The 12,851-nt window shown below is 38.9% G+C and overlaps 1 protein-coding gene across 2 annotated transcripts in view; it reads left to right on the top strand.

Moving 5' to 3' along the window:
• vps13c (vacuolar protein sorting 13 homolog C) overlaps positions 1-12,851 on the top strand; it is a 294,638-nt gene that overhangs the window by 33,173 nt on the left and 248,614 nt on the right. For both annotated transcript variants that reach the window (XM_067973304.1, XM_067973303.1), the window contains exon 5: positions 4,613-4,714. In XM_067973304.1, the coding sequence (XP_067829405.1) occupies positions 4,613-4,714 (102 nt within the window). The remainder of the gene's footprint in view (positions 1-4,612; positions 4,715-12,851) is intronic.

Here is a 12,851-nt window from a genome sequence, read left to right as displayed (position 1 = left end):
TCTGCGTACATGGGGGGCCCCCCAGGTAGGGAAGTTGGGTGGTCAGAAGTTTGTTGGAACTAGGGTCGGGGGAGCAGTTGGTGTAACTTATGGACAACATGAGCTCGGAGAGGGCATGAAGAGAGATGGGAGAGAAACTAAAGAAAATTGAGTTCAGGGCTAGGGCAGGGGGGAGCCATAGGGGAAATTTGGCTTGGTGGGTTAGGGGAAGGGAGGGAAGCGGCAGAGGCAGTCTCCATCTTATTGACAAAGATGTCCATAAGCTTCTTGCACTTGCTGGTGGTGAGGGTGTAGGAGGCTGGGGAAGAGGGGTTTAAGAAGATGGTTTGTAGAGGAGAAGAGTAGCCAGGGGTTATCTTTGCATTCCAGGATGAATGGATAAACTAGGTGTCCACCATAAACGTTGAAGTCTGTGTCCCTTGGACTTAAGGGAGTGGAGATGAGGGCTATACCAGAGGGAGGGACCTAGGTGTGAGAGAGTAATTGGTTTTAATGGGGACAAGGATATGAAAGGTGGAGGTGAGGGTGTGATTGAGCAGATTGGTAGCTGCAGAAATGTTGTAGTGAATGGAGGGCCAAAAGCTAGACTGTTGGGAATTTGCAAGCGCAGTTGTAAGTGACTTGGGAGTTTTTTCCAGGGCAAACAGAAGGAAGTGGGGTTGGAAGGGGGATGCGGGTGGAGAGAAACACAAGCAAGTGATCAGAGAAGGCCTTATCCATGATTGACTCGATGGGAGTAGAGAGACCATGTGAGATGACAAGGTTAAGTGGTGGCCTTGAATATGGGTAGGGGTTGTTTTATCTCATTGCCATTTGTGGGACCTGGCTGAGCACAATTTGGCTACTACGTTTCCCTTCGTTCTAACCATGATTGTACTTCAAAAGTACTTAATTGGCTGTGAAGTGTTTTGGGATCGCCTGAGTCATAAAAGGTGCTATATCAATGAAAATTTAGTTTAGTTTGTTTCTTTCTGGCTCCCTCTTTTTTCTCTTTCTCTCTTCCTCTTTTTTTCTCTCTCTTCTTGCCTGGATGGAATAGCAGTGGAGATAATGACCACATACTGAAAGGCACGGATGCTGTGATCCAGAAGAATCATTTTCTGAGGGCGAAGTTTTTTTTTAACAGGGTTCTTTTACACAGCAACCACTACTCATTTGATCTGGATAACTAGATTATCTTAGGAAATGTGAGGAGGTTCTGACACTGGATTTTTTTGTTCTTTCTTTCCTTCCCACCCTGCTTTCCACCGTGGCATATGCCATTACTCAATTATTTTTGTTAGTCAAGGTTATTAAGGGTTACAGAACCAAGGTGCGTGGATGGAGTTTGCCGTGATCTAATTGAATAGCGGAACAGGCTCAAGGGGCTGAATGGCCTACTCCTGTTGCTATGTAAGGCAAGCTTCTGCTAAGACTTACCAGTTGGGTTATATAACTTATTGATGGGGTGGTACCCTCAATGGCATAGATTGACTTGCCCTCAGATTTAACACAGGTTGCTTTTATTCATTCCATTTTACTGACTATGATGGTTTTTTTTGTTAAGAAGTTGGCTTTTTGGCCTTTTCTTAGTCTTGACACTGTGTAAATTCCCCTGACTGCAAAGTGAGTCTACTGATGAAATTCCAGGACAGGTGCAGGCTGCTTAGAGGCACGAGTAACTCCGGGTCACAACTTTTGCTTTTTAAGAGGGGCAGATCATCAAACTTCACAACAGTGCCACCATGGTGCCATCTTCTGCCAGCTTTTACTTCAAACCATATTAATATTATAGTTCTTGCATGACATTGAGATACAAAATATTTTTTCACATTTTAGTATAAGTAGCTGTAAGCAGATTATTTTAACTTCAAGGTGTCAACGTTGATGAGGGAATTGATGGGTAAATGTTTCGGAATAGATTGTAAGAACAGATCCAGAGTAAATCTCTAGACCAGGATAGTTCATATGTTGGATGGACCATGGAGAAGTCACATGCAGGATACACTTGTATATGTGGGTTGCAAGATTGGATAAATATTTCAAGTTTTGCTTGATTTCCTTGGGTTGGGAGAAATAGCAGTGTTCTATTTTCTTGGAGGTTCACTGAGTGGGTTGGGTAGGGGAGATGAAAAAGCTAATTGTATGCTGTCTGTTGAGGGAATGGACTGAACGGGCCATAATTTGCTGCTTCAGGGCATCGACCAGCGTTTGCCGTTATTTAAACTTGCCCTTGCACGTTTCGGCTTTTAAAATTTTTTGCATGGCGAGTTGCTGAAAGTGCGAAGTGATAACAGCGCAGCGAGGGAAACCGGGCATCTGGGACCTGAGCGAACAGGGCAAGTAATTGGTTAAGGAGATACCCAATCAGGTTGAAGGATTGTGAAATCAACAGTGCAAGGACTGAGAAGGAAGTGTAAGTTCGAATTGGTGAATTCAATGTTAAATCAGGTACAGAAAGAGAAATAACAGAAGGAAAGAAAAAAAGACAAACACAGAAGATGTAAGCATACACACGTGCACATTTAGCAAACATGACCAGTTAAAATTTGTGGATTGCACATTTGGCAACTGATCTCTCACAGCAGAGTCCGTCAGCACACAATGATGTCCAACAGTTTATCGTAATAAAGGGGAGGGGTGTATATTCAATAATATTTAGTGGTGAACCTAAAGACACATATTTCACCCCCGCCCCGGGCCAACCTCTCAAATCTTCTCTCTCAATCCATATTGTCCTCCAGAACAATGAAAACACAGAAAACCTCTGTTTGGGAGTGAGTCCTGGATCTCCAATAAACAAGTAAAGACTAGAATTAGCATAAATGCTGAGTGTCATGACAGCGAACTGCAGAACAAGAAAGTCAGTCCAAATACCAAGCATACCTCACTCTACATTGTCACATCGTTCACCTGACGAAGGAGGAAGCCTCCGAAAGCTTGTGAATTTAAAATAAAATTGCTGGACTATAACTTGGTGTTGTAAAATTGTTTACAATTCACTCTACATTAACAGCTCAACTCTGACTTCCTTTTGGGTTTTACACTCGATATTCCACCTGGGTTCAGCATTACTAAAAAAAAATTAATTTAAAGTTTTACGCTTTTAAAATCTCCAATACAATTAAAACCTGAAGGAATGAGACTCCACACGTATAATAGTTAATTTTCTGTGCCATAGAGGTTGACTGGCAGTAATTACAACTTGCCACATCGTTAAAAGGATATTTAGACTGAAATGGACAAGTCTTAACTTTCTGTGGCGAGTTTAGTTCGAGGTCCACTTTTAGGCACGGTTAGTAATGCTGAACCCAGGTGGAATATCTAGTGTAAAACCCAAAAGGAAGTCAGAGTTGTGCTGTTAATGTAGAGTGAGATATGCTTGGTATTTGGACTGACTTTCTTGTTCTGCAGTTTGCTGTCATGACACTCAGCATTTATGCTAATTCTAGTCTTTATATGTTTATTGGAGATCCAGGACTCACTCCCAAACAGAGGTTTTCTATGTTTTTGTTGTTCTGGAGGACAATGTGGATTGAGAGAGAAGATTTCTGGGGTTGGGGGGACGGTGGGGGAGGTGGAGCTGACAGAACAACACTCATCTCTGGAAAAATATGTCTTTAGGTTCACCACTAAATATTACAGAATATCCGCCCCCCCCCCCCACCCTTATTACTATAAACTGTTAGTTATCATTGTGTGCTGACGGACTCTGCAGTGAGATCAGTTGCCAAATGTGCAACCCACAAATTTTAACTGGTCATGTTTGCTAAATGTGCACGCATGTATGCTTTCATCTTGTGTGTTACCATCACAATTGAAAAGACCTGATTGCAGAACCAATTTCTGTATCTGGTAATCATATCAAGGTTAATAGGGACCTGTTATCCATGAAAAACATTTTGTAAACACATTTATTAAAGATCATGCTCTTAAATCACAAACTGCACTCTGGTATAATGACATGTCAGCAGGCTTTCTTTTATCTGAAACATATGGCAGGGAATGCAAATTTAGGTATAAATATTGCAGTTTTGTTGCACATAATTTTTAAAATTACGGAAAGCTTTTGCAAATTATCAGATACCAAAGGGGTTATTGCATAGTGCTCAAGAATGGATACTCTTTTCCCTTCCCTAATCTAGGGGTGTTGTTCTCCACTGCTTCCCCACTAGATTTTAGCTAACATTTCTTTTCAAATTTTCCAGCTTCATAGAATTGGAATATTGCTTCCCTAGATTGCAAATATCTGTAAAATTAATTGCAGGGCAGCTGAAAGTCCAGAAGTTGAAAGTCTCCTTTCTTTGCACACCCACATTAGTTGTAAAAGATTGGCTTCCATCCGTTTCAATTCAAATATTAGCTTCTTTGAAATGGAGTAAATACACATCAATTAGTACTGAAAAGCTCTGAAGTATTAGCTTCTCCTACTTTATTCAGGTAGCTGGGCAGGATCATTGATCATTGCAAAGTGGAAAGGGGCTTTTGAGTTTAGTAGCACTAACCAAATATCACCTGCATTTAAGCAGACTTCTGTATTACTTGCCCCTTACTCTGCAGCCCTAGATGATAATGGTAAGATGAAATGATTATGTACCTTATAGAAGTTCACAATTGTTTTTTGTTCCTGAAGGTATTCAATATGATGCAGAAAAGGAAGAGAAACAGCTGCAGGAAAACAAGCAGAAAGAGCTATTGCGCATTGAATGTGCCTTGCAAAAAGCAGCAAAAAAAGGTATGTTTGGAAAAATCTCAGCCAGTTTTCCAATTTTTTTTCTAATTGTATGTATTGTGATTTTAAACTGTTCTATTGTGGCTGGCAGCGAAGAACATCATCCGCAAGCTCCGCATCCTGAGAGTGCATTATGTTAACCATGTCACTCAAAACCAGGAAATAAATCCACATACAAGGACTGTCAGGTTTTCAGCCCATGTGACAGCAACTCAGAAGAAATTGTCCCCCGCCCCACTGGAATTTCATATAATCAGTATGAACCAATAAAGTTCAATTGGAGGGCAGGGCTGAAATGTGTTGGAACCAATCAATTCAACATTATTTTCTCCACACACCCATTTGAAGCAGTTAAGTTTTAAGCTGAGCTGATGGTTTATAAGAGTCACAGTTACAGGGTATATTTATTTAGCATCTGTTCACAAAGAAGTCATACATAACGAGCTGCAAAAAGCTTTTCAAACCTTTTTATTTTCCTTTTTTAAAAAAACAACTTTCCAGGATGTACTTGGCTGTTGCCTTGTGTGAAGATTTATTTTCTTCAAAACTGATTGTAATTGCTTTTTGAGATAACGTTTCCTGGTGTGAACGCATTAACTATTTTTTGAGCATTCCTATCGCTGCACTTGCAGAGTTGCCATGGCTTGGAAATAAAATAGGCAGTTTGGCGTGATGAAAGAGTTTCACTTCATTTTAAAAAAAAACCCACAGATCCCATATTTAAGATCTTAACAGTGTACTACCATGATGTGTGACGCAGAATTTTGGCTTGTTTGTCTAAGAGTTACAGTGCCTGGTTATGCTCAGTAACTTTCTATGCTGTTTTCAATTTGTTTACTGTGCAGAAACTAGGAGTGTCTACACCATCCATGCTGGAGCAAGGATGGTTTGAGTTATTTGCTGTAAAATAAATTAAGCAGCTTTTTTAAAAAATGAAGAAAAATGTAATCTAGCAACATAATTAGCGATATGCAAATTTTTGACACCGACGGTTTCTACATCTTGATCTGTGTTGCACTTAAAAGCATTCTTAAGCAGTAAAGCAACGACTGCCACTGAGTGCATGCAGTATGATTTGGGTAAATTATTATTTTTCTCGGCTGGTGTTCAGGCATGTTTTATGAGTGACATGTTCCCCAGTTGGATGAATGAACCCTTGAACGTTTATACAGATTAAGTGGCTTATTAGCTGCTTGAGAAGTTCTAAATGATCATTAGTGCTGGTTTGTCCTGATTTAGCCTGATTGAATTAACAATTTCAAAATTGTTTTTGCAGAAATTGGACATTTCAATGATTTGTGTTTCTGCAATTTCATTAATTGCTTGTCAGTTTTAACAAAAAAGGCGTCTTTGTGCAGAGAGAGGGGATAGATTGTTATGTCAAATATTGGGAAGGTGGGATTGAGTTCAGAGTTTGGCTTGTTTGACGAAGTGGCCATTTTCGAGTCTTTCAATGACCTGTACAGTTACACATTATTCCCTAGTAAGGAAGATACTGGTCGGTTCTTTCTCACATTCCCTTCCCCCCCCCCCCCCCCCCACCAAACTTCTCTATACACTTGGTGGCTGAACCTGATTGGAACAAAAGACAAGCGGATTGTTAAAATTGTTCTTTGGACCATTTGTCCCACTTCTCATGCCCTCAAAGTGGAATGAACCCATTTTGAATTAATTCTTGGTGATTTCCTATGTGTTTGGCAAGAAGGTACAGCAAATATTGTGGAATATTTTGAAATCGGTGACTAGAAGGTGGTAGTTACTCTCCAGTTTTTAGACTGTCAAATTTCCTGAGCAGATGCCGTTCCGTGCAGGGCCGAGGAGACCAGGGAGAAAATTTCCAGGGTGCCGATAGATTCATTGGGCAATGGAGAAGTTCTGAAGGATTGTAAACTTGCAAAAATAGTGTTATAGTTTTTTTTTAGAAAGGGGAACCATTCTGACCTTGGTAAGTACAGGACCATTGGTCTTGCATCAAAAAATGGAAATTAGACTAAAGAGCTGGTGGAGTGCCTGTATATAGCTTAATAAGTGACAGTTAACATGGTTTTAGTAGGGACAAACCTCCTCCGTTTCTTTGAGGATATCATGAGTAAAGTAAGAGGAGCAGCCACTGCAATGTAGTGTTTTTGGATTTTGAGATGGCTTTTGATAAAAGTCCCATGTGAAAAACTAATAAACTGAAATCCAGGGTAGAATGTGGGATTGGATTAAAAACTGGGAAACTGAGTACTTTTGTACTAAGGGTCAAAATAGCAGTCTGGGGAGGTGCTAAATGGAGTACTGCAGGTTCAGAGATTGGACCCCTTGTCAGAAATCAGTTCTAAATGTATAGATATAATAGCAATAGGGATGGAAGATGCAATTTATGTTTTGCATACGGTTTTAGGTTAAATACAACTGGGCAAGCAAGTGGCAAATTAAACTTAATACTGACGAAGAGAAATTGTTGCATATTAAAAGAAAGATGTGACAGAAGTACTACCTAATAATTTCTTCCTTCCTCCTCTCCCCTGCCTCAGTGGTGGTTACCTTGTCATGCCTGTTCTCAAGCACCTGGTATTGTGTTGGGATTTTAATCTGGCAATCAGAATCTGATATCTATGCCGTTAAGCTCATAGTCAATATTGTCATGAGATAACTGGTTAATGAGCTAAATGGTATCATTGTTGATCTACTGTAACTTATGTTGCGCAAGAGTTTTTGGTTACTCTAGCTACTTGTTATGAAGATTATATTCTTGAAGAGTTCAAATCTTCCAGTAAGATAGAAGTTTATTTGAATGGGGCCCTTGCTACATTGTGTTTTCAAAGTGGCTTGGCATGCCTATGGGAAAGGAGTGCTCAGAAGCTTCAGTCACTGTAGTCATTTCTGCTAGAAAGCAGTTACTATTGGACAGAGTGTTTTATTTTTACCTTTGCCTTGAGATTGACAGGTTCATTGTGCTGTTGCTGGAATGTAACAAGTAAAGGTAGATTGCTCTCCTTTTGGTCAAGCACAGTTCTTTGCACATTCCATCCTTTAAACCAACCTTTTAGGTTCTTTCCTCAGGGTTGGAAAGATTGAGTGCACTTCAGTCTATCTAAATTGATTTTGTAAACATGCAGATCAGTTCATCTTTTATATTTGTGAGCTTGGGAATTCTCTTCCTTTTATAGTGTGAACTGTCCTATTTCCCTTAACACCAATCTTTATGGTGAAATGCTTTCTGCTATTGAGAGAAGTGAAATGGATGGTGCAGGACTTCCTGATTTTCTTAAAGTAGCTAATGATTGTATTATGCTGATTTGTAATTAAATAATTGCTGGCTAATCTCTTCTACATGGGTATTAAATGTACCTCCATTCTTAGAGCTGGATTTGCCTATATATCTTCTTTGGTTCTGCAAGCCAGGGTTCATAGTTCCTGTGATGTGCCAGTCTATTCCTGATGATTCTAAGTCGTTTTTTTTGCGCTAAAAGTATTTGAATTCAAATTACTGGATAACGAAGTCGGAATTTAGTTCAATTTTCTTAGCACTATCGGATAATTTGAATTAAACGACTTTGTATTCAAAAGATAGATTGAATACTGACTATTCTTATTCAGTTAGTAAATCCTGTCGACCTGTATAAATGGCATTGATCTGCATATGGCTAAGAATGTTGGAAGAATAGAACCTCTTTGGTTTGCTATTTGGGTTTTATACATGCATGTTGAAGTGACATCTAATAACTTGGAACTTGTATGATTAAGTCAATAGGTTAAATCAATTCAGTACAAATTGGTAATTGTATCGTTGAATCAGGTTTTTAGTGGAATTGGCTGGAAGTAATTTATACTGCACATTATTTTTTTCTGTTTTAAAATGTATTTAGTTTCCTCATTTTTATTTATCATTAACATAGAATCACTGTGTAGCTACCTGGTCATATATTAAGCCCACAGGTTAGTCAAGATTTCATTCTTGCACGGTACCAACTCTGATTGCCCCCTTTCCCTCTTTCCTCGTTTTGCCCTTGACCTTCATTTTCTCCTGAAACAGTAACTTGTGTTGGTACACATTCATGGGCACTGGCCCTCCACTATTAACCAAGTGGATGGCTGACTATGGGAGCCAAAAGGACCAAATCAGATTGATCCAGTTCAGAGGCCAATTGTAGCATCCCTCCTTGGGTGAAATTGATTTAATTCCACATCAGCCAGAGATTTAATTGAGTGCCTCTCTGATCTATATGACTCAATGCCACGTCAGATAGTGTATTTAGCAGCAAAGCCATTGGGGAATATCTGTTTCCCATTCTGAAAATTGTGCATTTAAAGGATTGACCCTATGTCTGGAATTTTATTTTTGAAAGTGTAACTATCTTTTACTGGTAAAATTTGAAATCTGGTTAAAATGCCTTTAAACTACACTTAACTGTAAATACTGTCTTCATGTGTGATATTTATTGTTATTGCTGCGTGCTGGGATGAAGGTGCCTCTTCAGGAGAATTCTTGTTTGCCTTGGAAAGCTATGTTTATAAGGACATCAAACCTGGTAGGTACAATGCAAAATTGCATTACATCAATTTTGTTCTAAAATACCCAAGAAGTTTTTTTAAAAAATTATTATTTTGTGGGGGTACATGGTGATATTTTATGAAGAAAATGTGCATGAATTTTTCCAAATAAACATGTTAACTAGCTTCTAAACAAAACTAAACCAGACCAGTACCAGAGTCTTTGCAGCGAATAAATGAAACAGTGAATGAGCATTTAAACTAGCGTGGTATTGGCAAATCTGAGTGTTTGGGGGAAGGGTTAAGAATAAGCATATGAAGGCGTAAAACAACCTAAAATTTTGAGCTTTTGAGGGCTTACTTTAAACAAGAAAATCAATAAAGGAAAGGGGAAACTGCATGGGCAGGTCCACAATATTCAGCATGGATTTGTAAAGAGTGAGCTTGGCTTGGTTGAATTTTCTGTGGAACTCGGTGTATTGATGAAGGGTATATTGTAGATGTTCCAAGTGTGGATTTTCAGATGGTGTTTGATGCGGTGCCACAAGACGTCTCATGAAAATGAGAAGCAATATTCAATTTGTTAAAGTAATTGGTTAGGCCACAATGGAAGTGTTAAAGAAAGGGTGTTGGAACTATTGGTGAAGATTCACAGGAATAACATTGGGAATAGTAGTATATAGTTATAAAGAAAGGCACTCTCAATTGGGACATTTTCTGTTACAAAGGAACTTTGAGGGATGGGATGTAAAAGAGGCTTTCTAAGTTTTTATAGATTTTGTGAGAGCAAATGTGAAAGCTTGTTCCTACTGGTTAGTGAATTGGTACCAAGAGTATGGATTCAAGATTATCACTAGAAGAATGAAGGGGAAGTTAGTTTTTCTCCCCCTCCACCCCCCATAAAAAGGCTTTTTGAAGCGTTGAATGCTTTACCGCAAGTGGCGATTGGGGCATATGATGTAAATTTGATTGTATTTGAAAAGGAAGAATATTCGGTAATGGAATTAGAATAGATAGTCTAGTTGAAGAGCCAGGCACAATAGAGTGGATAGCTGCCTCCTGTGCTGTTATTTGTATGAGTTTTAACTCCAATTTCTAACTTAAATTTCTATGGCTGCATGAGGCATGGGAAAACTTTGGAAAGGGTGCATTCACTAAAAGTACATTTTTAAAAAAAGTTGTAGATTTATTAATTAGATGATATCCTTCAGGTCAGGGAGTAATTACATTTATAAGTTGTACAAATTTAGTCTTTTTTTAATGGATGGGGAAAGAATTTAAAATTCTCACCACAGTTTGGTTACCTTGGTCTGTGTATTGAGTGGGGGAGGGGGAAATAAACTAAAATACTAGTTATGGTCATTGATTTAGCTCATTATTACATCACGGTGAAACGCTAGTATTCATATGTCTAAATTTGTGAAGCATTCCAACAAATCTGAACAGGCAAATGATCCAGCTAGTTTAACCACATTTGAAGGGTGCAGTGTTGTGCTTGTGGTGGTTTTTTAAAAAAAAGTCTCTTCCTCTAATGTTAGTGAAGTTTACCAATCATTCGTGGGATGTTAACTTAATACCATGTATTTCACTGACTTCACTTAAGTTAATTGGAGAGTGATTAAGCAATTCCTCTAATCCTCCTGGGGACAATGGTTATCATTTTGAGTTGACTAGTTTCCAGTTCATGGACTGTGGTGTTCTATTATTGAAGTATGTTCTAGTGAATTACCCCATAATCCGAAATGTTAGAGAGGACACTATAATAATGTTGTTTTCAGATGCTCCATAAGTGTTTTACGCTAAAGTTGGTTAGAACAGCTTTCATTTTAAGTAGAACTCTGCTTTACTTGATGGCAAGAATCATGAGCTAAGGATAGTACTTGCCATTCATGGTGTCCTTTATGTCATTACATAAGGAAAAGTTCTGTTTTTTAAAAAAAAATGTCTGCTTTAACTAGAAACTGAAGGCATTAAGAAGGGAAGATTAAACAATGTCAGCAAGTGCATAGATATCATCCTTTTGTTTTGGGAGAGTTCATTATAGTTTCTTTTTGCAAACAATCCAAATTGGTACTGAGTAGTTAAAGATTCTATCTATGAAATGCCTTAAAATCTGCCAACTCACATTTTTCAAATTACAATAACTTAATGCTTTCCTGTTAAAAGATCTAAGTGGTGGAGAATGAAAGCACCTTTTTGTACTAGTAGCAGATCTGTTATGATGTTGTTCATGGATCGTCTGGAGCATGGTTATGATTAGCTGTTACCCTGGCATGTACCTTTTTATGGGCACTGCTCTAAATAGGCAAATCCAAGGAATTGTCGATAGGTACTGCTGAAGTCTGATGAGGTGGTTTGTTAGTAAATTTCAGAGTATGGGTGAAATTAACACTGAAGGAAAAAGGATTTTTGTTGCCCTATTGAGGGACATGGAGAAGATGAGAAGGTGCTTGAACATTGCATTGTGAGGGATGAAGGTTGACTGCACAAGTCATGATCTGAGGGAAGTTTAGTGTATCATGGATGCCATCGCTAAGCTAAACTCAGCATTTTCGAAGAAAAATCCAGCTTTTTTACTGGGATTAAAGGTTATAAATAGTTCATATTGATATCAGTTGAAGGGATATGTTGCTACCTACACACGGCCTTTAAGGGCAGCAGGTGAAAAGTAGAAGGGGGAGCATGAGTCAGTTGCTGGTGCATAATGAAAAAGGTGGAGTTGCATTTCTTGGCCGTCATGCTTCATGGTCGTAGTGATTCATAATTTTTTGCCCACTTGTAATTTAAAAATAGGTGGTAGTTACAGTGAACTCTGCTTATTGTATACAAACTAACAGATCTCACATTGTTAGCACTATAGGAATTAAGCATATGCTATTTTCCTTTCTTGAATGTATCGTTGCCACTCAGTTCCATGGACATCTCTTCCATCAAACTGTATTACAGTCTGGTTTCCACCATCCCCACTATAATGTGATTGCTGTCCATGCTTAGTTTCTCCAATGCTCTCATTGTTGGCTTCCTATGTTCCATCTTATGTAGACTTTAACTTGTCTGCCACCTTAATCTAATAGTGTAGTAAGTCGTCTTTGCCCATCACTCCTGTCTTTGCTAACCTCCATTGTCTCCCAGTCCCCCAACTCATTGAATTCAAAATCCTTGTCTTCATTTGCAAATCCCACCATGTCCTTGCTGCTAGTAGATAGTTTCTACTTTTCCGTTGCAGAAGAAGCTGCTAAGCAGTTTAGTGAAGTTCTGTTTCTTTCAGAGACTTTTGATTTGCAAGACAGATGTCATTAATCAGATCAAGCTATTTTATTTTTGTGCTAAGTGTTGGTTGGTTGAGAGCTTTACTGCTTCAGGTCGATCTCCTCATTATTCCTTCCTCGAGTTCTGTCAGAACTGGCATCTGGCTGCAGGATCTGCATATGTTACTGTGGATCCTTTTGAGGAACAAACATATGTAACTTTTTCATTTTCTATCACTGTTGCATGATTTCCCCACCTGCAATCCTTGGGACAGCATGATTGAGAGAAGGTGGCCCAAGAGTGCAAAATTTGCTAGGTCACAACAGTAAGGAGTGATATGGGTTGCAAAGGTGGGGGTGAGCCATGGTATAGGAGAAGCACCAGTGATTTATAGAACACTCTCTTACCCAAA

Source organism: Heptranchias perlo, chromosome 38 (assembly GCF_035084215.1).
Source record: "Heptranchias perlo isolate sHepPer1 chromosome 38, sHepPer1.hap1, whole genome shotgun sequence".
In the NCBI taxonomy this organism is placed as follows: domain Eukaryota; kingdom Metazoa; phylum Chordata; class Chondrichthyes; order Hexanchiformes; family Hexanchidae; genus Heptranchias; species Heptranchias perlo.
This window is presented reverse-complemented; position numbering and strand designations above follow the sequence as displayed.